At 51.7% G+C, this 25,399-nt stretch overlaps 1 protein-coding gene across 9 annotated transcripts in view; it reads left to right on the forward strand.

Moving 5' to 3' along the window:
* Positions 1-25,399, forward strand: part of SEMA4G (semaphorin 4G) — a 105,477-nt gene that overhangs the window by 40,306 nt on the left and 39,772 nt on the right. For all 9 annotated transcript variants that reach the window (XM_075131105.1, XM_075131106.1, XM_075131102.1 and 6 more), the window contains exon 2: positions 6,041-6,284. In XM_075131105.1, coding sequence (XP_074987206.1) covers positions 6,164-6,284 — 121 coding nt within the window. In that variant the 5' untranslated portion in view covers positions 6,041-6,163. The remainder of the gene's footprint in view (positions 1-6,040; positions 6,285-25,399) is intronic.

A 25,399-nucleotide genomic window follows, 5' to 3' on the forward strand; every position in this document is an offset into this window, starting at 1 on the left:
GGTGACTGTAGATGGGGACAGAAGACTGGACAACTGAACATTGTACTAGGAGCACCTGCCCTGCCTCCCCCCATGGCTTTGGGAGATTGCTGAATCTCTCTGTCACAGCTTCTCTATCTGCGAAACGGGGACAGACCCTCCCAGAGGCATGGAGGATCCAGGGCTGAACTGCTCTGAAATGGGGAAAGCCCTGTACCCGGGCCAGTGATGCCTTGATGCCCCAGCATGCTGGCCCAGGGCGCTAGACTGCAGGTCCCATCTGCTGGGCAAAACTTAAACCCAAGGCTCTAACCACATGGAGCCATGATATATCCCAGTGGTTCTCAACCAGGGATCCGGGGGCCGCGAGCAGGTGTCAGGGGGTCCACCAAGCAGGGCCAGCATTAGACTTGCTGAGACACAGGGCAGAAAGCCGAAGGCCCACCGCATGGGGCTGAATCCCAGGTCCCTGACCCCCGCCACCTGGGGCTGAAGCGGAAGCCTGAGCTTCTTAGCTTTGTGGGGGTCCCCATCGCATGGGGCCCTGGGGAATTGTCCTGCTTAACGCCGGCCCTGGCTTTTATATGCAGAAAACCAGGCGTTGTGGCACAGGTGGGCCGTGGAGTTTTTATAGCATGTTGGAGGGGGCCTCTGAAAGAAAAAAGTTGAGACCCCCTGCTGTATCCCCCGTGGCCACTCAGGAGTCAGGAGTGGTCTGTCCTTGTGTCCTGCCAACATTTCACTGCCTGTCCTAAAATCCCTGCAGCTGACACAGCTGCTGCATTGTCAGTGGTAGGTGTGAATCTCTCTCTCACACACACACACACGTTTGGATTTTGAAAGGTGCTGGTGAGAGATTAACTATATACGGCCAGTGCCGTTGAGCCACATAAGCGGAGAGTAAAATTGCCTGGCTACGAGCCAGCCTACCAGGCCTGTGATGGTACAGGGGTTCCTCTAACGTGCGCTTCCCTCACTTTGAATCATTAAAGTGACCGAGTTCCTGCTGTGACCGGTGGCTCGCAGAGACGCTAAATGATAGCTCCGGCTCTTTGTGATCCTTTGGGACGAGTTGGCATTGCTCAGAACGCCTACAGAAAAGCTGCCATGATAGAAGCTTGGAGAGTCTCGCTAACTTACTCGCAGTGCTGGAGAGCACTGAAAAGCTGGCAGGGATCAGAGGTGACGGCTTTTATTGGAGTCTGAACAGCTCGGAAGCTGTGAAATGAAGAGAACAGAGTCTGGCTGCCTGACTCGGCTACTGTTCCTCTCTGTGCCCACCCCCCTGGTTGTGAAAGAGAACCTGAAATGTATGCAATCACTCGCTGCCTCCTGCAGTATCTCGGCCTCCCTCGGAGCTCTCAGCTTCCCCTAAGCGGGTTCAGGGCTGGTCAGAGAGACCTGTAGGGGCAAGACAGGGGAGAGTGGCAGGAGGTGCCAGTCAACAGGCCGCAGCCTTCCCTCTGGGGAGGTAGTGGGCGTATTCCTGCAGCATGGCAGTAGGGGGCGCTGTCTTTCAGGTGAGACTTAACCCACAGCCCTGGTATCATGGGATTGTCTTCCATGGGGGGCTCACAGCTGCCACGTCCCCCGCTGCCCTCTGCTCCCGATTTAGCTAGCTAGAAGCTTAAAGCTGGAACAAACGGTCGGCCCTGCCAAGTCTCTCCTCCCTCCTGCATGTCTAAGTGGCTTTGCTGTCCCTTGGGATGGCTGGGTAAGTTTCTGGATGATAAGGAAACCGCAGTGCTATATCCTTCCTTTCACGCAGCCGGAGCAGCGTGACTGTTCAAGCCAGAGGCATTGGGCAGAGCTGCTCCCTTTGGTGTCGCTAGCTGTCTGCCGGCCCTTGCTCCCCACACTCTTTCAGCCTGGGCAGGTGCACCGGAGGGCCCTGTTTCTTGCCACAATATTCTGAATTGCAAGAAGACCAGCTGCAGCAAAACTCAAAGGGATCGGGAAGCTGGCGCGCCATGCTCACCCTCTGCTTTGGTGTGAGGAGGAATTCACACCTCTCCCTAGACTTGCTAGAAAACGACTCGGCACTTGGGGGGGAGCGGGAAGATTTTTGCTGATGGTTTCCACCTCTGGCTTACGGTTTAGCAAGTTGCTGCAACTAGTTTGGCTTAACGATTGCAGCGTGTTCAGTTAACGACGGCTGCGTCGCATGGCATGAATCAGGGGCATTGCACCTTCAACGCCATGGTGTGGCTGTGATCACAACTTGCTGTCTTGGAAACGAGCTAAAATTGTCTCAAGGGGTTTTCCCTGGTGACCTTGCCTCACCATGCACAGACACAGTTGGGGGCTGGTGCAGGAGTCTGGGACCACCTGGGTTCTCTTCCAGTGACCTCCCCAGAACCTTAGGCAAGTAGCTCTGCCTCTAATGATACATATATATATACTGTAGATAGATAATAAGACAGAAAATAGCATATTGCCTCCATAAAAATCCCTGGTATGTCCAGATCTTGGATACTGCGTGCAGATCTGGTCGCCACATCTCAAAAAAGGTATTTTAGAATTTGAAAAGTTACAGAGAAAGGCAACAAATATGGTTAGGGGAATGGAAGAGCTTCCACTGGGACTGTCAGCAGGGCCGGCTCCAGGCACCAGCAAAGGAAGCAGGTGTCTGAGGCGGCCAATAGAAAGGGGCGCACTCCTTGCGTTATTGGGGTGGCACGTCCGGGTCTTCGGCGGTGAGCCCTCCATTCCCTCTCTTCCTCTTCAGCGGCAATTTGGCATCAGCTCAATTGGGTTTTTCTTTTTTCTTTTTTTCTTCGCCACTTGGGGCGGCAAAAAAGCTGGAGCCGGCCCTGCTGTTCAGCTTGGAAAAGAGACGACTTATGGGGGATATGACAGAGTTCTATAAAATCATGACTGGCGTGGAGAAAGTGAATTGGGAAGTGTTATTTACTCTTTCCCATAACATACAAACCAATAAAACTAACAGGCAACAGGTTTAAAACAAACACAAGGAAGTATTTCTTCACACAAGGCACAGTCAACCTGTGGAACTCTTTGCCGGAGGATGCTGTGAAGGCCAAAAATATAACAGGGTTCAAAAAAGAACTAGATAAATTCATGGAGGGCAGGTCCATCAATAACTATTAGCCAGGATGGGCAGGGATGGTGTCCCTAGCCTCTGTTTGCCAGAAGCTGGGAGTGGGTGACAGGGGAGGGATCACTTGAAGTTGCCCTGTCCTGTTCATTCCCTCTGGGGCCCCTGGCATTGGCCACTGTTGGAAGACAGGATACTGGGCTAGATGGACCTTTGGTCTGACCCAGTCTGGCCGTTCTTGTGTTCTTACTTAATTCTTTCTTGCCCCCATTTGTAATCGGTTATTAGTGTTATCCGTTACCCATCTCCATAGTGTCTGAGTGTCTCCTGAGCAGTTAAAAAGAGACATCACCCAAACTCTGTCTCTTCCTTCCCTGCCTGTAGAAGCAGTTTGGTTGGTTCCCAGGGTCTCCTGTCTGGGGTGAGCAGGTGGGTGGCATATGGAAAACACTTTCAGGGACAGTTAACTCTAAGAAGCGGGTGAGGTTTTAGTCAGGGAGGTCTCTTGCAAGGGCGAATGAAAGCACTGAAATTGTCCAGTCCCGGGACCGTTCTCCCTGCTGCCCTTCTCCCCCACACTCCCCGCTGGCGTTGTCATTGTTCCTCTAGCTCAGAGCTGACCTAGGAGATTGTAGTGGTAGAGGGTGTGCTGATCTCCCTGGGAACCGGGGCCAATTGCATGAAGGGATAGATAGACTTTGAACTGGAATCTATTGTGGGTGCAAATTGGTAATTGCAGTACACGGGAGGGGTGACTCCACCTAGGTTGCTGTCTGAAGCATGAATTCTGTAATGCTCCTCAGCTTAGATAGGTCCAAGGGTTAGTAATAAATGCATTGCATCTTCTAAAAACCCAGCCCTGGGATCAGGCTTCATGACATCATGCAGCAGGGAGTTCCGCAGGCTGCCTGCTCCCTCAAGTGTTTCCTCTTGGATTTTTTTGGCTTTAATTTGGTCCTAGATTAGCTTGTTCTTTCAGGTGGGGCAGGTTAGTACAGTAGGAAAACAAAAAACTAGCCGAAACGAGACTGAAATATTGGCCCTAAATGCCCAATGCATTCCATAGGACTCTGTGCTGGACGCAGAGTGCAAATAGGGACTCTGGTACCACAAGGATGGCTGGAAGTCCACTTCTTCTTTTTAATTATATTTATTACCTTGATTATTTCAAATGAAGTGCTCGGATTGCAAGGTATAATAAAACACGAAGGATCCTCTCCTTCTCGAATTCATTGCAGTGTAAATGTGACGTGTTTGTGCATCTTAGCTTCTTGCATAAAAAAATCTGGGGGAGCAGGGATAAATCAGTTTATTCCCACACCACCTCTTCTGGAAATGGCTGCACCCAAGCTTTTCAGATGCTGTAGTTATGATGCAGATAGAATGAGTAACTGAGCTGTTACCCAGCTGCACGGCATCTTCCGATTTCTGTAATACGTGGGCCACCGTTTGCCTGTGGGAGAATGTAGCGATGTAGATCTTTTTGCGTTTGGATTTAATGAGGGTAGCAGGCTTCTGGGGTTTGGTAAGGTGCCATTTCTATTTGAATGTCTTTCCCACAGGCTGTGCATGTTTATTAAATGTAGCAAATTAATACCGTTGAAAGAGGAGAACCTATCAGAACAGAATCCCTAGCCAGAGGGAGTGATGTGTAGTGGCTAGTGCAGGCGACGCTCAGAACTCCTGGGTTTCTATACTTACCTCTGCCACTGACTCATTCTGTGTCTTGGAGTAAATTGCATCCCCTCTCTTTGCCTCAGTTTCCCCATCTATCAGCAGGGGATAATACTTCTCATAAACAAACTAGGGAAATGCAACCTAGATGGAGCTACTATAAGGTGGGTGCAGAACTGGTTGGAAAACTGTTCCCAGAGAGTAGTTATCAGTGGTTCACAGTCATACTGGAAGGGCATAACAAGTGGGGTCCCGCACGGATCAGTTCTGTGTCCGGCTCAGTTCAATAGCTTCATCAGTGACTTAGATAATGGCGTAGAGAGTACACTTATAAAGTTTGCAGATGATACCAAGCTGGAGGGGGTTGCAAGTGCTTTGGAGGACAGGATTAAAATTCAAAATGATCTGGACAAACTGGAGAAATGGTCTGAAGTAAATAGGATGAAAATTCAATAAGGACAAATGCAAAGTACTGCACTTAGGAAGGAACAGTCAGTTGCAAACATACAAAATGGGAAATGACTGCCTAGGAAGGAGTGCTGCGGAAAGGGATCTGGGGGTCATAGTGGATCACAAGCTAAATATGAGTCAACAGTGTAGCACTGTTGCAAAAAAAGTGAACATCCTTCTGGGCTGTCTTAGCAGGAACGCTGTAAGCAAGACACGAGAAGTAATTCTTCTGCTCTACTCCACGCTGATTAGGCTACAACTGGAGTATTGTGTCCAGCTCTGGGCGCCACATGGCAGGAAAGATGTGGACAAATTGGAGAAAGCCCAGAGAAGAGCAACACAAATGATTAAAAGTCTAGAAAACATGACCTATGAGGGAAGATTGAAAAAGCTGGGTTAGTTTAGTCTGGAGAAGAGACGACTGAGAGAGGACATGAGAACAGTTTTCAAGCACATAAAAGGTTGTTACAAGAAGGAGGGAGAAAAATTGTTCTCATTAACCTCTGAGGCTAGGACAAGAAGCAATGGGCTTAAATTACAGTGAAGGTGGTTTAGGTTGGTCATTAGGAAAAACTTCCTAACTGTCAGGGTGGTGAAGCACTGGAATAAATTGCCCAGGGAGTTTGTGAAATCTTCATCATTGGAGATTTTTAAGAGCAGGTTGGACAAACATCTGCCAGGGATGGTCTAGATAATAGCCTACTGAGTCCTGCCATGAGTGCAGGGGCTGGACTAGGTGACCTCTCAAGGTCCCTTCCGGTTCTATGATTCCCTGTCTCATGGGGCTGTTGTGAAGCGTAATGTTTGGGGAAGTGCTTTGAGATCCTCAGGTGAAAGGACCGGTGTGTTCCACTCCTCAACTTCTCCTCTGTATTTCAGGAGCACGATCGTGGTTCGCTGTGAGACACGCAGGAGCCGGCGGGGCGATCTCTGTGAGCTGGGCCCCCATCCACTGGCAAAGAGTTTGTGTTGGCAGAGCAGCGACCTCGGTCACCTGGGAAGATGAGAAGCCGTATGGCCTGTTACCTCTTGGTCCTGTTGGCGGCCGCAACAACGGGCTACCCCTCTCGACGATCCGCCGTGGATTTGGACGCCACCCCAAGGATGACGATCACCGATAACGGTAAAAAAGCTCGGTTTGACTCCTGCCCCAGGAGTGGTAGGCCTTGTTGGGGCTTGCGGGGGGAACCTCCTCGGAGAGCCATCAGCCTGCCTTGCATGCTGTCTGGGGGCTGCTGCCGATTGCTACATGCCAGATCGAAGCTGTCAGCACGGCAGCATCTGCCTGGCCGATGACATCAGCATCTCCGCTTTCCCAGGCTGCCATGGCACAAGGACATATGGCCGCAGCCGCTCGAGCATGGAGGCTCTTTGGTGAGGCCGCCTGTTCCTGGCTGCCTCTGCTCAGCCCCCAGCTGCTAGAGCTTCCCCGAGCAATTGCGTTAGACTGACCTTCCCTATGACATCCCCACCTGCTTCCTTCCCGGGGGCTTGAAGGGAGGATTTTGTCTTCTCTGCAGAGGGGCTGGCCTGGGGTCCACCCACCATCCCACATAAACCCCAGTTCAGCTCATAAGGTGGAGCATGAACCTTGTCCTGGCCCCTCTGCCTAGGGGTGAATTCCGCCTGTGGTGAGCTGGAGGGTGGTCAGATAGGTTGTCGCAGGCCCGCCATGGCATGGCTTTCTTGGCAGGACTGGTTTATCCAGCCTCCTGCATCATCTGCCCCCAGCCCGTGGACTGACTCCTGGTTGCAAGGTCGGAAAGGAGTGGGAGTCTTGCAGTTGTCTTGGATAGACAGAAGAAGGCTTGGCCTTTGCCCTGCGGGCTGGCTTGGTGACATCTCACCTGAGATGCTGCTAAATACTTCACGAGAATTTGGAAGTGAACCCTAGGCAAGAGTCTCTACCTTACAGGGATGATGCGAGGGCTGATTAATTAGCTAACATTTGCACAGCGTTCATTTAAAGGCTAATGGAGCAAGGAGAATTCAATTCTCATGGAAAAATAAAACCTTCAATTAACTGCAGCAATTTCTTTGCAACGCACAAGGGTTGACTGAAATATCCCTGCAGAATGCTCAGGAGAAGCCGAGAGCTTGGTTAAAAGTTCATGCTTGAGATGAGTAGGAAGTGTCCCATGAGCGCCGTGTGGGCTAGCGGGTTTAGCTCAGGGCTCGGAGCCAAGAGGTTGGTCCCAGCTTGTTCACACATCTACCGCTGAGGGTGTAACTGCTTTGAAAACCAGAGAGATGTTTATAAACCCTTAGCCATGAAACAGTTCGGTGTCATTGTTCCATTTTACATAAGAACGGCACCACTGGGTCAGGCCAATGGTCTGTCTAGCCCAGTACATGAGAACAACCAGACTGGGTCAGACCAAAGGTCCATCCAGCCCAGCACCCTGTCCTCCGACCGTGCCCAGTGCCAGGTGCCCCAGAGGGAACTAACAGAGTTGGCAATCATCACGGGATCTATCCCTCTTTGCCCATTCCCAGCTTCTGCAAACAGAGGCTAGGGACACCATCCCCACCCATTCTGGCTAATAGCCATTGATGGACCTATCCTCCATGAACTTAGCTCGTTCTTTTTTGAACCCAGTTATGGTTTTGGCCTCACAACATCCCCTGGCAAGGAGTTCCACAAGTTGACTGGACGTTGTGTGAAGAAATACTTCCTTTGTTTGTTTTAAACTTGTTGCCTATTAGTTTTATTGAGTGACCCCTGGTTCTTGTGTTATGTGAAGGGGTAAATAACATTTCCCCATACACTTTCTCCACACCCGGTATGATTTTACAGACCTCTCTCACATCCCCCATCAGTGGTCTCTTTTCCAAGCTGAAAAGTCGCAGTCTCATTAATCTCTCCTAATATAGAAGCTGTTCCATCCCCCTTATCATTTTTGTTGCCCTTCTCTGTACTTTTTCCAATTCTCACATACCTTTCTTGAAAGGGGGTGACCAGATCTGCACACAGTATTCAGGATGTGGGTGTACCATGGATTTATATAGTGGCAATTTGATATTTTTCTGTTTTATTATCTATCCCTTTTCTAATGGTTCCCAACATTCTGGTCACTTTTTCGAGGGCCGCTGCACATTGAGTGGATGTTTTCAGAGAACTCTCCACAATGACTCCAAGGTCTCTTTCTTGAGTGGTAACAGCTATTTTAGATCCCATCGTTTTATATGTGTAGTTGGGATTATGTTTTCCAACGTGCATTACTTTGCATTTATCAACATTGAATTTCATCTGCCATTTTGTTGCCCAGTTTTGTGAGTTCCTTTTGTAACTCTTCCCAGTCAACTTCGGACTTAACTATTTTGAGTAATTTTGTATTGTCTGCAAACTTTGCCACTTCACGGTTTACTGCTTGTTCCAGATCATTTATGAACATGGTGAACAGTGCTGGTCCCAGTAAAGGTCCCTGGCGGGCCTTGCTATTTACTTCTCTCCATTCTGAAAAGTGACCATTTATTCTTACCCTTTGTCTCCTGTCTTTTAACTAGTTACTGATCCATGAGAGGACCTTCCTTTTTATCCCATGACTGCTTACTTTGCTTAAAAGCCTTTGGTGAGGGACCTTGCCAAAAACTTTCTGAAAGTCCAAGTACACTATATTCATTGGATCCCCCTTGTCCACATGCTTGTCAACCCCCTCAAAGAATTCTAATGGATTGGTGAGGCGTAAGTTCCCTTTACAAAAGCCATGTTGGCTCTTCCCCAGCATATTGTGTTCATCTGTGTGTGTGAGAATTCTGTTCTTTATTATAGTTTCAACCAACTTGCCTGATACTGAAGTTAGGCTCACTGGCCTGTAGTTGCCAGGATAGCCTCTGGAGCCTTTTTAAAAAATCAGTGTTATATTAAAAAGAACAGAGGACTTGTGGCATCTTAGAGACTAACAAATTTATTAGAGCATAAGCTTTCGTGGGCTACAGTTTACTTCATCGGATGCATAGAATGGAACATATAGTAAGAAGATATATATATATATATATATACACATACAGGTTTCAGAGTAACAGCCGTGTTAGTCTGTATTCGCAGAAAGAAAAGGAGGACTTGTGGCACCTTAGAGACTAACCAATTTCTTTGAGCATAAGCTTTCGTGAGCTACAGCTCACTTCATCAGATGCATGCTGTGGAAAATACAGTGAGGAGATTTATATACACACAGAACATGAAACAATGGGTGTTACCATACACACTGTAAGGAGAGTGATCACTTAAGATGAGCTATTACCAGCAGAAAAGCGGGGGAGGGGGGGCGGGGGAGAAAACCTTTTGTAGTGATAATCAAGGTGGACCATTTCCAGCAGTTAACAGGAACACCCCCCCCCCCCCCCACACACACACACACACTGCTCCTCCAACGTTCCTGTTAACTGCTGGAAATGGCCCACCTTGATTAAAACTACAAAAGGTTTTCTCTCCCCCCACCCCCGCTCGTAATAGCTCATCTTAAGTGATCACTCTCCTTACAGTTTTCAGAGGAACAGCCGTGTTAGTCTGTATTCGCAAAAAGAAAAGGAGTACTTGTGGCACCTTAGAGACTAACCAATTTATTTGAGCATGAGCTTTCGTGAGCTACAGCTCACTTCATCAGATGTGTACCGTGGAAACTGCAGCAGACTTTATATACACACAGAGAATATGAAACAATATTCTCCTTACAGTGTGTATGGTAACACCCATTTTTTCATGTTCTGTGTGTATATAAATCTCCCCACTGTATTTTCCACTGAATGCATCCGATGAAGTGAGCTGTAGCTCACGAAAGCTTATGCTCAAATAAATTGGTTAGTCTCTAAGGTGCCACTAGTCCTCCTTTTCTATATACATACAGAGAACATGAAAAGGTGGATAAGAGGCAAATTAATTAAGATAATTATCAGGAGGAGAAAAAAACTTTTGTAGTGCTAATCAAGATGGCCCATTCAGACAGTTGACAAGAAGGTGTGAGGATACTTAACACGGGGAAATAGATTCAATATGTGTAATGACCCAGCCACTCAAAGTCCCTATTCAAACCCAGGTTAATGGGATCTAGTTTGCATATTAATTTAAGCTCAGCAGTTTCTTGTTGGAGTCTGTTTTTGAAGCTTTTCTGTTGCAAAATTGCCACCCTTAAGTCTGTTACTGAGTGGCCAGAGAGGTTGAAGTGTTCTCCTACCGATTTTTGAATGTTATGATTCCTGGTGTCAGATTTGTGTCCATTTATTCTTTTAAGCAGAGACTGTCCGGTTTGGTCAATGTACATGGCAGAGGGGCATTGGTGGCACATGATGGCAGATATCACATTGGTAGATGTGCAGGTGAACGAGCCCCTGATGGTGTGGCTAAAGTGATTAGGTCCTATGATGGTGTCACTTGAATAAATATGAGGACAGAGTTGGCATCGGGCTTTGTTGCAAGGATAGGTTCCTAGGTTAGTGTTTTTGTTGTGTGGTGTGTGGTTGCTGGTGAGTATTTGCTTCAGGTTGGGGGGCTGTCTGTAAGCGAGGACTGGTCTGTCTCCCAAGATCTGTGAGAGTGAGGGATCATTTTTCAGGATAGGTTGTAGATCTCTGATGATGCGCTGGAGAGGTTTTAGTTGGGGGCTGAAGGTGACGGCTAGTGGCGTTCTGTTATTTTCTTTGTTGGGCCTGTCCTGTAGTAGGCAACTTCTGGGTACTCTTCTGGCTCTGTCAATCTGTTTTTTCACTTCAGCAGGTGGGTACTGTAGTTTTAAGAATGCTTGATAGAGATCTTTTAGGTGTTTGTCTGAGGGATTGGAGCAAATGCGGTTGTATCTTAGAGCTTGGCTGTAGACAATGGATCGTGTGGTATGTCCTGGATGGAAGCTGGAGGCATGTAGGTAAGTATAGCGGTCAGCAGGTTTCTGGTATAGGGTAGTGTTTATGTGACCATTGCTTATTAGCACTGTAGTGTCCAGGAAATAGACCGCTTGTTGGTCTAGGCTGAAGTTGGTGGTGGGATGGAAATTGTTGAAATCATGGTGGAATTCCTCAAGGGCTTCTTTTCCATGGGTCCAGATGATGAAGATGTCATCAATATAGCGCAAGTAGAGTAGGGCCATTAGGGGACGAGAGCTGAGGAAGCGTTGTTCTAAGTCAGCCATAAAAATGTTGGCACACTGTGGGGCCATGCGGGTACCCACAGCAGTGCGGCTGACTTGAAGGTATAAGTTGTCTCCAAATGTGAAATAGTTGTGGGTGAGGACAAAGTCACGAAGTTCAGCCACCAGGTTTGCTGTGACATTATTGGGGATACTGTTCCTGACGGCTTGTTGTCCATCTTTGTGTGGAATGTTGGTGTAGAGGGCTCCTACATCCATAGTGGCCAGGATGGTGTTTTCAGGAAGATCACCGATGGATTGTAGTTTCCTCAGGAAGTCAATGGTGTCTCGAAGATAGCTAGGAGTGCTTGTAGCGTAGGGCCTGAGGAGGGAGTCTACATTGCCAGACAATCCTGCCAATTCCTGAGATGATGGGGCGTCCAGGATTTCCAGGTTTATGGATCTTGGGTAGCAAATAGAATACCCCTGCTTGGGGTTCTAGGCATGTGTCTACACAGATCTGTTCCTGTGCTTTTTCAGGGAGTTTCTTGAGCAGATGGTGTAGTTTCTTTTGGTAACCCTCAGTGGGATCAGAGGATAATGGCCTGTAGAATGTGAATTTAGAGAGCTGCCGAGCAGCCTCTTGTTCATATTCCAACTTATTCATGATGACGACAGCACCTCCTTTGTCAGCCTTTGTGATTATGATGTCAGAGTTGTTCCTGAGGCTGTGGATGGCATTGTGTTCAGCACAGCTGAGGTTATGGGGCAAGTGATGCTGCTTTTCCACAATTTCAGCACATGCATGTCGACGGAAGCACTCTATGTAGAAGTCCAGTCTGTTGTTTCAACCTTCAGGAGGAGTCTAAATGGGCCATCTTGATTATCACTACAAAAGTTTTTTTTCCTCCTGCTGATAATAGCGCATCTTAATTAATTAGCCTCTTACTCCACCTTTTCATGTTCTCTGTATGTATATATATATATATCTTCTTACTATGTGTTCAATTCTATGCATCTGATGAAGTGGGCTGTAGCTCACGAAAGCTTATGTGCAAATAAATTGGTTAGTCTCTACGGTGCCACAAGTCCTCCTGTTCTTTTTGCAGATACAGACTAACACGGCGGCTACTCTGACACCAGGGTTACATTAGCTGCCCTCCAGTTATCTGATACAGAGGCTGATTTAAGCAATAGGTTACGTACCCCTGTTAGTAGTTCTGCAATTTCATATTAGAGTTCCTTCCAACCTTGGGGGTGAATCCCATCTGGTCGGGGTGTCTTAAATTACATGGTAATTCCAGTTTGTTCCAAAATCTCCTCTGTTGACACCTCAATCTGGGACAGTTGTTCCGATTTGTCACCAAAAAAGGACGACTCAGGTACGGGTATCTCCCTCCTCTCCTCAGCCGTCAAGAACGATGCAGAGAATTCATTTAGCTTCTCTGCAACGGCCTTGTCTTCCCCGAGTGCTTTTTGGCACCCCGATTGTGCAGTGGGCCTAATGACTGTTTGGCAGGCTTCTTGCTTCAGATGTACTTTAAAAAATCTGCTCTTAGTTGTGCTCGTTGCTCTTCTATTCTTTTTGGGCCTGCCTAATTATACTTTTACACTTGACTTGCCAGAGTTTAGGGTCCTTTCTGTTTTCCTCAGTAGGATTTTGACTTCCCGTTTTGAAAGGATGTCTTTTTGCCTCTTTTACTCTGTTTTGCTAGGGGGGCAGTTTTTTGGCCTTCTCACCGTTTTTTGTTTTTCTTCGGGGGAGCCTCTGTTATCGTGGTGTTTTAAAAGTTTCCAAAAATGTATTGATGGGGCACAGAGAGGGGAAAGGAGTAGCCCAAGATCACCCCCAAGAGCCTGAGCCACTACACACTAAAATCCTTCACCTCTTCCTGCAGGAGGGGAAGTTGCGGGTTGGGGGAGGGTTCCCTTCTTGTGATGCTTTTTTGAAAAGAAAATCCAAATGCATTATTTTTAACAAGGCTTCAGCCAAAGTGGGCTGGGCCCCGCCCTCCAGGAGCACATGGTTTGCTAGATGATGGCGGGGCACGAGAACGTGCAGGGGTGAAGAATAATTTCTGTGCACGCTCAGTGGGTATCGGTGGAGCTTTTGAGCAGAGCCTGGACGAGCTCCCTCCCCCTTCGATGATCTGTGCACTTTGCCTGCCTGGGTTGAGCTGCTGCTGGGACACCTGGCGCGATTCGGGGGGATAACTCTTACTGCTCCACGCAGAAGAGTCCTTCCTGGCCAAAGCCCAGGACATCCAGGAAAGCTGACGAAAAGCCCATGCACCCCAAAGAGCAAGAAATCCTGGGGTTACCTGCAGTCCTACCTTTGAAAAGAAATCCTAGGAAATGAAATGCCAAAAACTTTGCTAAGATGGCCCTGGTAGGGTTGCCGGGTGACCGGTTTTCGACCGGAAAGCCTGGTCAAAAAGGGGACCTGACAATGTCCGGTCAGATCTACTGACCGGGCACCCAAAGTCTGCTTACTTTGGCCCCGTTGCACCCGCTAGCAGTGTGACTTTGTTCCTCCACCAGCCAAGGGCACGTCTACGCTGCGGTTCCCAGCCCGGGCAGACAGACTTGCACCAGCTCCGCTCTGCTCAAAATAGCCGGGGCACCGTTGCAGCAGGGGGGCCAGCTCAGGCTAGCTACCCAAGCTCAGGCTGATTGGAACTTGGGTGGCCATCCCAAGCCGCAGCCCGTGCCGCAACATCCACGCTGCTGGTTTTGAGCATGCTGGCTTGGGCCGAGCGTGTGCGAGGAATTGTGGCCCCCATAGAGGCCCTGAGCTGACAGGCCTGTGTCCCTTGCACCTGGCAGTCAAGGCTCATGCTTCGACGCGTGGAATCAGCTGGCGACATCGTTAAAAGTGGTGGCCCAAGGTCGCCTGTGTGTTGTTTCTTTCCAGGTAGCTGGGCTTTAGCATGTTCCTCACTCATCTAGCCTGCTGATTTGATTGCAAACCCGCCCCCCCTGCCCTCCCCCCCCCCCGAGGTTCAGGGAGCTGGGCTGCTGTAGGAACCATAATGCTTTCCTGGGCTGCCGCTTAACTCTGCAGCCGTGATGTCGCGTGCCCTGGATTGCCCAGCGTGGGTTTGCAAAGGAAGATGCAGCTACAGACCTAGCAGAGCAGGAAGGCCCGGGGCGGGAGGAGAGAAACGAGCTGGTTTGCCTTTTCACTTGATGATGACTGTCAGCTTGTGTGGGATCCGTCTGGCAGGTCCCAGATGAGGAAGTTAAGTGGCTGTGGCTGGTGTCTGAACGATGGGCTCTAGCAGCTGGGCGAGTGTCCCACCATGGCACGGAGACAGCGCGGGCATGTTGCACGCATTAAGAGAGATTGGCAATTAATAGTGTTTGAATGGCGCTCTGGAGGCTTTTCAAATAAGCCCAACACACCAGGTGATTAAAATCCACTTAGCGTGGACCTGTCCACCCAGCAGAGCCCGTATTGTGCTTTCATGATCTGGGTGCAAGCTTGCAGCCATGGGCAGTGCTTGGGATTCGCCATGGCTCTTTGGAGCTTTGGCGGGTGTTCCTGCCTGTGTGTGTTGTGTTCACAGGTATTGTTGGGCAGTATAGCCTAGTGGGGAGGGCACTGGGACTCAAGAGACCTGAGTACTATTCCTGGCTCTGCCATTGGCCTGTGGAGTAATTGCGGGCAAGTCACTGTACCTCTCTGTGCCTCAGTTTCCCCATCTGTAAAATGGGGATAATGCCTCCAACCTCCTTTGTAAAGCGCTTTGAGATCTGACGAGAGACAGCTCTATAAGAGCTAGGAATTCTTCTTATTAGACAGTCACCTCCATCGCCTAGGCTTGGAGCAGACAGGCGGGTGTGGGCATGAATTAGCGAGCGGATTCTGGGGCGTTCGCCTCACGTCTGAAAGATTGTTCCAAGCGTCCCCACTCTGTTTGGATTGTTCGTCTCTGTACATGGCTCTCAATCCACCCCACCCTCCCAGTGAGGTTTGGGAAACCGGAACGTACTTGTTTTCCTTCACTGAATCAGACTGTCTTAGGGTGACCAGGTGTCCCGATTTTATAGGGATGGCCCAGATATTCCGGGCTTTTTCTTATATAGGTGCCTATTACCCCACCCCATCCCGATTTTTCTCACTTTCTATCCGGTCACCCTAAGCTGTCTAGAGATCTCTGTACCTGCCACAACCCCGAGCAATTGGCAAAATAAGGACGTTTCCTTCCCAGGGAAGTGCGTGGGGGTGCGTGTGTTTTGGGGTCACTTTTTATTGCAATAGCATCTAGAGGCCCCACCGGAGTGTAAAGACCAGAACCCGGATATTCCTGGAGCCCCTTTGCCAGTTGGCTGTAAGACAAGGGGAGGGGATGTGACTTGTCCGCTCAGGATCACCCAGCAGGTCAGTAGCAAAGCTGGGACTGGAATTCAGGTCTGGGTCCAGTGACCTAGCCACTAGGCTACGCTGCCTCTCGCTGCATTAGCGCGGCTCTTCAGTTTTCGGCTGTATTTGGCACTCCATGAAATGCAGAACCGGTGGGAGTGGCTGGAGCTAATCCTAGCGCAAGCTGGCCATTTGTCGCTCTGGCCAAGCACCGCCGGCGTGATCAGCAGCCCGCCCTGCGGTTCCAGGCCTGTTGAACACGGCCCGTGCCGCCCGCTGCCGTTCGCCCGTTTCGTTTGAAAGGGCTTTGCCCTGGGCCAGCGTGTCACGCTCTCCCCCCGCAAGGGATGGGAGCAGATAGCTGCGTGGAATCTCTTTCCTCCGAGGTCACTGTGTCCCCAGAATGTCACGTCGTAGTGTGAAGCATTTAGCACGTCTCTGGGTTTCCCCAGACCGCTGTGAGTCAGGGGACAAAGGGCTCTGGCTGCACACAGGAGCCACGCAGGGTGGGGGAGGAAGGTGGTGGTTTGTTCCCGCACCATGAGACGGTGCTCCTAGATCTTCCTGTCCCGGCCATTCGCGGCCTCCCCTGCACGCTCTAAGCAGCAGTGAAACAGAGCCGGGGGACAACCTCCAGTAACTCTGGCACGGGGGGGGGCTGTGCACCGACACCCCGTCTCGCTGCACCAGCCGGTGCTGCACACTCCAGCAGGGGTCCCTGTGTCCCTTCCCCTTTTGAAGGCTTTTTTGTGCGTGTGACCTGCGGGCTAGAGACAAGACATTAACTTCTAAAACAAAGGTCTGGCTTGGTGAACCACTGAGGACGGAGCCAGTCCAGCCCCTAGACATATGCATGCACACGACGTACGTGTGTGTGTGTGTGTGTGTGACTCCTCCCATACACCCCCGGTGTGCACCTGGCATGCACGCACTGGGGGGAGAGAGACCACGGGAGGTGCTAAGATATTCTTCACACTTCGACAGAACAGCGTCTTAAGATGCAAATCTGCAAACCACGGGTGTGTGTCCCTGTGTCAATCTGAGGCCTGTGAATAGCGGTGCTTGTACAGAACACTTACATGCAGAATATAAACAGTTGGAGACCACACGTTCCCGGGAACCTGCTTGTGTTGGGGTGTTTTGAGCTCCCTGGCTCTGCCCTCTCCTGACAGCTGCAGGGGCCACACCGAGAGGGGAACAGTGCGGGGCAGGGCTGAAGCCACCTCATCTTACCTGATTTGGTTCCATCCCTGGTGATCTTTGGAATCCTAGAACCACTCCCCGAATCGGAGCACAAAAGTGAAATGGCTTCACACTGGCTTGGTGGCGTTTCATGGCGGGCAGCTTTGTACCAGGGCGGCTCCTTACGCCCATACTGGGGCCTGGCTAGAAGTTGGAATAGCCCATAACTGTGGATTTGTGAGTTCATGGCCTCTTGGCCACCCAGGCATGTTCAGACCCTGTGGAATCCACAGAATCTCTCTTGAAACAGAAGTTCTGGGGATCAGGGACGTGGTCACTGGGGAGGAGAGAAATCCAGACCCGTATTGGTCCCTGTCTGGGGTTTTTCTCCATAGTGCGTGTGGAGTGAGTGCTTCTTTCCCTGCCCTCTGGGTGCGGGGAGCCCGAGATCTGGGCAGAGGGGATGGCTCCTGAAGGAGCTGGGTGGTCAGGAGGAGCATGGGGGCCATTCCAGGAGTATTGTGGGTGCAGCCCACGGCACAGCGAGATGCACCGTGCATCACTGGGTCTCGCCCTGAATTACCACAATGGCGGGCTCGTGGCCTGGATCAGAGAGGAGTTAAATTCCATCCGAACGAGGGAGCTGAGCCTGCTCTCTAGGCTTGGGAACGGTGTAACGAGGGCCTTGAAACAATAACGGGGTCCCGAGTCATCTTGGCATGTTTCCTCTCGTCTCACAACTCTGTCTTTTGGAGCTAGGGCTTCTCTCCTCCATCTTGTTTGTTCTTCTAAGGTTCCCCGGGAATCCACCTCTTCTGCCAGGAGGGATCCCCCGGGGCTAGTCAGATCTCCCAAGGAGCTGTGTGATGAGCGCATGGTGCCCACACCTGCCCTCGAGGATCTCCCCGCCGAGGTGAGTAGCTCCAGGCGGCTTCCCACCTCGCTCCCAGCTAGGAGCAGGAAGGCATGACAGCCCGGGGACAGCTGGGCTCCCAGCAGGGAGCTATGCAGAGCTGAGCCCTGGCTCTCAGCCCCCCGCACCCCACCCCTCTTCTGTGGGTGGAAGTGCTCCTGGTGAGGACAGAAGGGTAGTGTGGACATCAGCCACCAAAATAATTACTGCAGCGGCTGTTAATCGACCTAACAAAGCTTGAATTAAGCTTGTAGTGTAGACGTGCTCTGTGAAGCATAAGGAGTTGCACGGGTTGCAAGAGACCATTCAGAGTGAAGTGGGCGGTTAACCCTCCTGCTGCCCCAGGAGAAAGGAGAGTTAGTGTGATTCAGATTGTTGTGATGAGCTGGTAAACCAGCGTCACAACTGAGTCCATGGCTTTTGGGGCCTGGCAGTTATGAATTTACGGGCTGGTCTACCCTAGAAAATTCCATCGACCCAGCCACGGTGCTCAGGGGTGTGAAAATCCATACCCCTGAGCGAAGCAGTTAAGCAGACCTAATTCCCAGCACGGACAGCACTAGGTCGACACAAGAATTCTTCCGTCATTCTGGCTCCCTCCTCTCGGGGAGGTGGATTGCCCAGGCTGCTGGGAGACCTTCCCCGAAACCCCGTTGGCGTAGGGAGCGTCTACACTAAGCACCGCAGCTGGGCCGCTGTCGTGTTTGAAGTGTGGATGAGGCCTGAGCCCCCCAGCTGGTCTTTTGAAGGTGCTGCCCAGGTTTCCTTTGAGGAGGAGGAGGATGGAGAGGTTGGGGAGAGAGTGTGAAAAGTTACAGTCGCCCTCTTTCAGGTAAAAAACAGTCTATGTGTTTCTTGACGGTCAGGGGCCGCTGCACCCCACTCCCCTTCCTGCCTCCCTGAAGGTCTTGCCCCACTTCCTCCCTCTGAGGACAGCTCCATCTTGTAGCCACCAGCTTTCGACCCAGCTCTTCAGAGCTGCCCCTCGTTGCTCACCAGCATCATCTGAAGCCCCTGTGCTGCGGGCTAAACGTGACAGTCTCTAAAAACAGCCCCTTGCAGCACCACAGCTCCCCACCTGGGCTGGCCCCCGTCACCTCTGCTCGCTAGAGTTGCTGAAAGGGCTCGTTTCAGGCGGGAAGCCCAAGGGGAGGTTTGCAGCTGCAGCCGGAGGGGAAGAGGCTTTCCAGCCCTGTGTTTGGCCAGGAGTCCCCCTGTGACGCATCTAAATGTGTTAAAAAGCCATGACCCCATCAGGCAGCCTCCCCTGGGGATCAGGAAATACTGGTCTAGACTGAAGATCTGGACGCTGTGGCTTATGCTGCAGATGTGACCCTCTTTATGGAATGTATCCTGTGTTAAATGCAGAGGGGGTCGATTCATACATTCTGGTCCGGGAGACTCTGGGATAAATTCAGAGTAAATTCATTGAAGTCCGAATTGAGCAATGCTGCGGGAAATTTGTAACAGATCAGAATGTGGGTTGGGGGGGGGCCCTGCGTGTGCCTCAGGCACTGGAAATATAGCTGCCCTAGCACGGATTCAGGGAAGAGGGAGCGAGAGAATGCACCATTTGAGGAATAATTATCCTGGACTTCCCTGTAGGGTAGGTCTATACGTGCTTCTCTGCCGTGGGCCCCACAGCTGTTTTTGACTTTTGCCATGGAGTTCAGCTGTGCTGGGCAGAAGGATGGGTGGAAAGCAGGGCCCTTTCTATGGACGAGGGACCAGCGCAATCTGAGGTTCTGTAAACAAGAGGCATCGGACCTGCAAGGGATAGCTAGATGGCCAGCAAGGTAGAGGTGGGACAAGGATGGGTCTTATTGACTAGTGACGGTGAAGTGGTTGAGATGAACTTCTATGCCCCAAAAAGTACCAGGTGGGCCGGTGCGGAATGGGTACCAAGTACCAGGTGGGCTGTTGCGGAATGGGTACCAAGTACCAGGTGGGCTGGTGCAGAATGGGTACTGATCCAAGTACCCAGGTGGGCCGGTGCAGAATGGCTGACCTCCCCAGCAGGGTAAGGTGGAGTATGTGACCCACAACATCCTTTCTTATTGATTCTTGAATCCGTGTGCTGAAGCGTTAGCTTCCTGCTGTGCCGACTTGGGATGCAGTTGACTGCAGGTGCAAACAGAGGCCCATTTTGGAACAGATGGATGCTTCAGGTGTGGAGCACAATTCTGGATTTTTTCCCAGCTGGTTTCTCACTGTCTTAGTGCCCAGTTCAATCTGACACACTGCTGTGTTTGGAGGGGGCCTTTCCGAACCTCTGCAGGGAAATACATTTTAAAACTCCCTGACGGAAGATCATTTTCCAATTATTCTACAATCTTCCTGCGGCCAGGTGGAAGCTGTGAGACAGCAAGAGGGGCGCAGGGCAGGTTTGCTTTTAGGCCTACAATGTTTTGGAGTGGTTCCGTCTAACTTTCCCAGGCCTGTTAAATTGCCTCTCGCACTGTAGGCTGCATCCCTGTAAGGTGAGCAGAGGGAAGGAAGGGTAAAGCTAATCTCTAACTCTTGGGGCTCCAATATACATGTGCCACAATTGTGGCAAACAGGAAAGCTTTCAGCTCTTCTTGCAGTGAGCTTAGCTGCCTGAAATACGGCAGCTCAGCAGTGCCCTGGGTTATCAAAGTTAGAGGGGGCTTAATGGGCTGCCTAGGCTTTCGGAGATTTCCTTTGGACTCAAACAGCTGCCAGAATTAGCCACTCTCTGAAGCAGCTGAGTGCAGTTCTGGTCGTCCCATCTTGACAAGGATATATTACAATAGGAAAAGATGCAGAGAAGGGCAACAAAAATGATCGGGGGGATGGAACAGCTTCTGTATGAGGAAAGTTTTGAAAGACTGGGACTGTTCACCTTGGAAAAGAGACGACGAAGGGGGGATATGATAGAGGTCTATACAATCATGACAGGTGTGGAGGAAGTGAATAGGGAAGTGTTATTTACCTCTTCACATACCACAAGAACCAGGGGTCACCCAGTGAATAGGCAACAGGGTTTAAAACAAACAGTACTTTTTCACACAACGCACAGTCAACCTGTGGAACTCATTGCCAGGGGATGTTATGAAGGCCTAAAATGTAACTGGGTTCAAAAAAGAATTAGAAAGTTCATGGAGGCTAGATCGGTCAATGGCTATTAGCCACGATGGTCAGGGGTGTAACCCTGTGCTCTGGGTGTTCCTAAACCTCTGACTTCCAGATGCTGGGACAGAATGACAGGGAATGGATCACTTGATAATTGCCCGGTTCTGGTCATTCCTTCTAAAGCGTCTGGCATTGGCCACCATTGGAAGGCAGGATACTGGGCTAGACAGATGATTGATCTGACCCAGGATGGCTGTTCTTATGAAGATCATAGGGACCGTGGGCCCGATCCCGCTGGTGGACCTCATCCCAGATCCATTGCAGCTGGGCCCTCTTCACCAGCTGTGGTGTCTGAGCCCCTTGGGCAATGACTTGAGGATGTAGGTGACCACATCCCAAGTCATAAGGAGCCTGAATTTTTCCCCCAGAGGTTCTGAGCACCCTCCAGGGGAAAATCTGGTTTCAGAGGCCAGTGTTGAACTCAGATCTCAGGTAGCCTGGGGAATAGTCTCTCCCAAGGAAGTAGGGGATGTGCCATCTACGGGGATACTTATCCGGAGAGTGGAGGAGAATGCTGCTGGTCTCTGTACCACACCCTGGGACCTCCCAGATGTAGCTCCTCCTTCCTTTGGATGCAATATGGGAGCCCCGTAGGAGCTGGCCCCACTGCTGTGTGCTCTGGGCAGGGGGATAATTGCTGTGGACCTGTCTCCTCCTGCCAGTGCTCCTGGAGCACGGGTGGGAGTGCGGGGGGCAGGTGCATGGGCACGCTGTGTCGCTGTAGTCCGCACCGCTGCATCTCTCCCAGGCGGGTAAGGCGGGAGTGCTGGGAAGGTGGTCCGGGGTCCCGAATGGAGCCCTCTCTGTCAAAGAGCTGCAGAAGGAAGCTGGGGTGTGTCCTGTCTGTGCCGGGGATGCTGAATCAGGAGCGGGGACTGCTGGAGGAAAAGCCCTGCAAAGTCCGGGTGACGGGGAGCCCGGATCTGGGCAGCGGCCTGGTGAATGGAGGTGGCAAAGCAAGCTGGGCTGGAATCGGCGTGCCCACTGGGCTCTGATGTGGGGTGATCGGAAGGAGCGTGAAGTCCAGCAAGGGGCTCAGAATAGACTGACCGTTCAGGGCACTGACTCTGCATGTCCCCACGCCACGGCTGTTCTCTGCCTTCTGCAGGGCGGGCACAGTGGGAAAGGGAACTTAGCACTTTGATAAAAGCCTGGCTCCGCTTCAACCGCTCCAGGTGTACTCTGGGGCCCTCTGGCTCACTCCTGTCACTGCCAGAGCCCGGCTGGGTGTGCCGTGGCCGACCACTGCTCGCATGGGCCCCTGCCGAGACGTGAACCGGCCACTGTCAGGCCTCGGCCCCGTTCCTCCACAGAAGAATTCAGGATTCCGTGGAGTAAACCGGCTTCTCCCTCTCCCTGGCTGGAGCGAGCCGAAGCGGGGCTTGGCGCAAGGCCACCACGCAGCCCCGCTGTGGTGGTCTGTCCTGCATCTGTGGCTTGCGGGACCAGCGAAGCCGCCTGCGATGTATGTTTTGGGACCCCTGCGCCGTCGTGGAAGTGTGTCACCCAGCGCTGCAGCCCATCTGCCACGTCACCCCCAAGTGCATTGCAGCCCTCATCTGGCCAGGCCAGCTCTGCCCCTCCTCGAGCTCCGTGCTGCCCCTCCTCCCCCCAAGCATTGCTTCGCCCGATGCTTCTCCCCTCTCTGAGGACCGGCGTCTGCCCGACGCGTCGCCCGTCGCTAAGGCCTGACTCTGGCAGAGCCCCTTAGTGTAGATGAACCGTAAGGCAGCTGCTGGCACAGCTGCCCCACCTCCCCGAACCCGATGTCAGGCCGCTGTTAGAAGTGCTCTTCTGCTGGCATAGTTACGTCTCCATTGGGAATTTTGCCTGCAGTTATGGCGGTTCGGGGTGTCATTTTTTCACACCCCTGGCCGGCAGAGCTATGCCAGCCTAACTCTGTAGCACACACCCGGCCTCAGGTGTGTGACCAGCTGCCAGCTGTCCTGTGCAGGGAGGGGCGCTGCTCGGCTGTTTTCCAGGACAATAACACTCGAAGTCCCCGTTAACCCTTTGGAGGAAGGCTCAGCAAACCTGTGGGCTGGGCCGGGCCAGCTGTGTCTCTTGCCCTTGCAGTGATGAGCTTATTGCCCACCGAGAAGGGGAGCGAGCGTCCCTTGGGGTTGGGACATTGCTGTGTGGTTTACGCCGGGTCAGTCGCTTTCGGGGGGGATCCAAGAGCTCACTCTAAAAACAGAAATGCTCCTCTGGCTCTGTGCGAGCGTGGTGGTGAGCCCAGGCCGGGATCATAGAATCATAGAATCATAGAATATAAGGGTTGGAAGGGACCCCAGAAGGTCATCTAGTCCAACCCCCTGCTCAAAGCAGGACCAATTCCCAGTTAAATCATCCCAGCCAGGGCTTTGTCAAGCCTGACCTTAAAAACCTCTAAGGAAGGAGATTCTACCACCTCCCTAGGTAACGCATTCCAGTGTTTCACCACCCTCATAGTGAAAAAGTTTTTCCTAATATCCAATCTAAACCTCCCCCACTGTAACTTGAGACCATTACTCCTCGTTCTGTCATCTGATACCATTGAGAACAGTCTAGAGCCATCCTCTTTGGAACCCCCTTTCAGGTAGTTGAAAGCAGCTATCAAATCCCCCCTCATTCTTCTCTTCTGCAGGCTAAACAATCCCAGCTCCCTCAGCCTCTCCTCATAACTCATATGTTCCAGACCCCTAATCATTTTTGTTGCCCTCACAGCACTGATCCACTCACAGCAGCCTGGGCTTCCCTTCCTCTAAAGTGACTGTGAAGGGCACTATCATCCAGCCCACCTGTGTACTGGGAGTGCAACACAGCCCTCCCTTCCTCTGATCAGCTGAGCTCTCTCCTCCGCTGGGTCGCTGCAGCAGGGCAGAGAGGGGGAAGAGGTGGAACGAGGACCCAGGGAGAGCTCCTGCCTGTGGGATCTGTGCTAAGGGAGCCAGCTTCTCTGCTCCCTCGGGGCGGCACCATCGTTTGACTCCATCGGCAACTGCGTAAAAATCCTTATCAAGGCCACATGCACAATCAGACCGTGCCTGGGTCCTGCACGCAGCCGTTCCCGAGACCTGGTTTCACTGCAGAAAGCAAAACTGGGTCAGGCTGGAAGCTGCTGGGGAAAAGCGTCCTTGCAGATTCCTCCCTCTTCTCCATTGCTGGAGTGAAAACCTGCTCCTCTGCCCTCCCCTGGGACAGGTACAGCACAGACCCCACCCCCCCACCCCCAGCAAGCTTTCTTCCCTCCCCCATGTCCTGGCACTGTGCTTTACCCCGCCCCAGGGCCCAGTCTGCTGCCAGTAAGGGGGGACGGTAGGCTCCAGGCCTTCTTAGCCAGGGCCTCTCTGGGGATCAGTCATGATGGAGCCTTTTGTGCTATGGTCACCCAACCCCCTGGAACCACAAGACTGATTGATTAAAGGGTTAGAAAACTTGCCTTGTAGCAAGGTGATCCATCTATTTTAGTTTAACAAAGAAAAGCTTAAGGAGTGACTTGATCACAGTCTGCAAATATCTGCATGGGGAATAAATCTTGAATAACGGGCTGCTCAGTCTAGCAGACAAACGTCTAACACCATCCGATGGCTGGAAGCTGAAGCTAGACAAATTCAGACTAGAAATAAGGTGTCAGTGTTTAATAGTCAGTCATTAACCATTGGAGCAATTTACCAAGAGCCGGAGTGGATTCTCCATGGCTGGCAATTTTAAAATAAGGCTGGCTGGTTGCAGAACATAAGAGTTTCTAAGAGATCTGCCCTAGGGATTATTCTGGGGCAGGTCTCTGGCCTGTGCTAGACAGGAGGTCAGACAAGATGATCACACTGGTCCCCTCTGGCCTTGGGAGCTGTGAGTCTGTTCCAGCAGTGCCGTGGCAGGGGGAGGAGGGGTGGGGGCTGCCGTTGGGGTGGCCCATGGCCAGATGAGCCCGTGGCTTTGGTTCTGTACACGCTCTGGCTGCTAGGGTGATGGCAGGCTGGCTCCATTGCCTCGGTAGCCCTTACCATCTGCATGGCTCTCTTCCACCTCGCTGCCCTGCCCCTGGTCCCCATCTGGTGCTGCGGGGAGGAGAGGGGGAGCCTCGGGCGCAAGCCACATGGCTTCCTGCAGTGCAGGAGTCTCCGTCAGCTGCCCGTGCAGGCTCTCACGCAGCGACCCTGCAGTATCCAGTCGTAACCCTACAGCCTGATAACAGGCGTAGCTTGTCTCGGTCCTTAGCAGGGGTCTCAGTACATCCCAGGGCACCATATGAACCAGAGGGGCTGCAATGCCGCTGCGGGGCAAGCGGTGGAGCACAGAAAGGGGGCGTGGTCGGGTTTATGTGGCTCTGGGATATCACCCGGGCTGAGCTCCACCCCAGACCTGTACTTCCCCCCAGGCAGCACCTACCCATCCTGCCCTGTCTGCTCCCCTCCCTCCACATCCATCTTCCCAGCTCCCAAGGCTGGGGGAGGCAGGGAGCTGGTGAGTAGAAGGTGAAAAGCTTCAAGGAAACTCGGAGGATCTCACAGAGATCGAAACCTGGGCCCCAGGCAGCTGGCGCCCCAGCAAAGGGATGGCCGCTGGGGGATTTATGATGCGAG

The sequence above is a fragment of the Caretta caretta genome, chromosome 7 (assembly GCF_965140235.1).
Source record: "Caretta caretta isolate rCarCar2 chromosome 7, rCarCar1.hap1, whole genome shotgun sequence".
Lineage (NCBI taxonomy): Eukaryota > Metazoa > Chordata > Testudines > Cheloniidae > Caretta > Caretta caretta.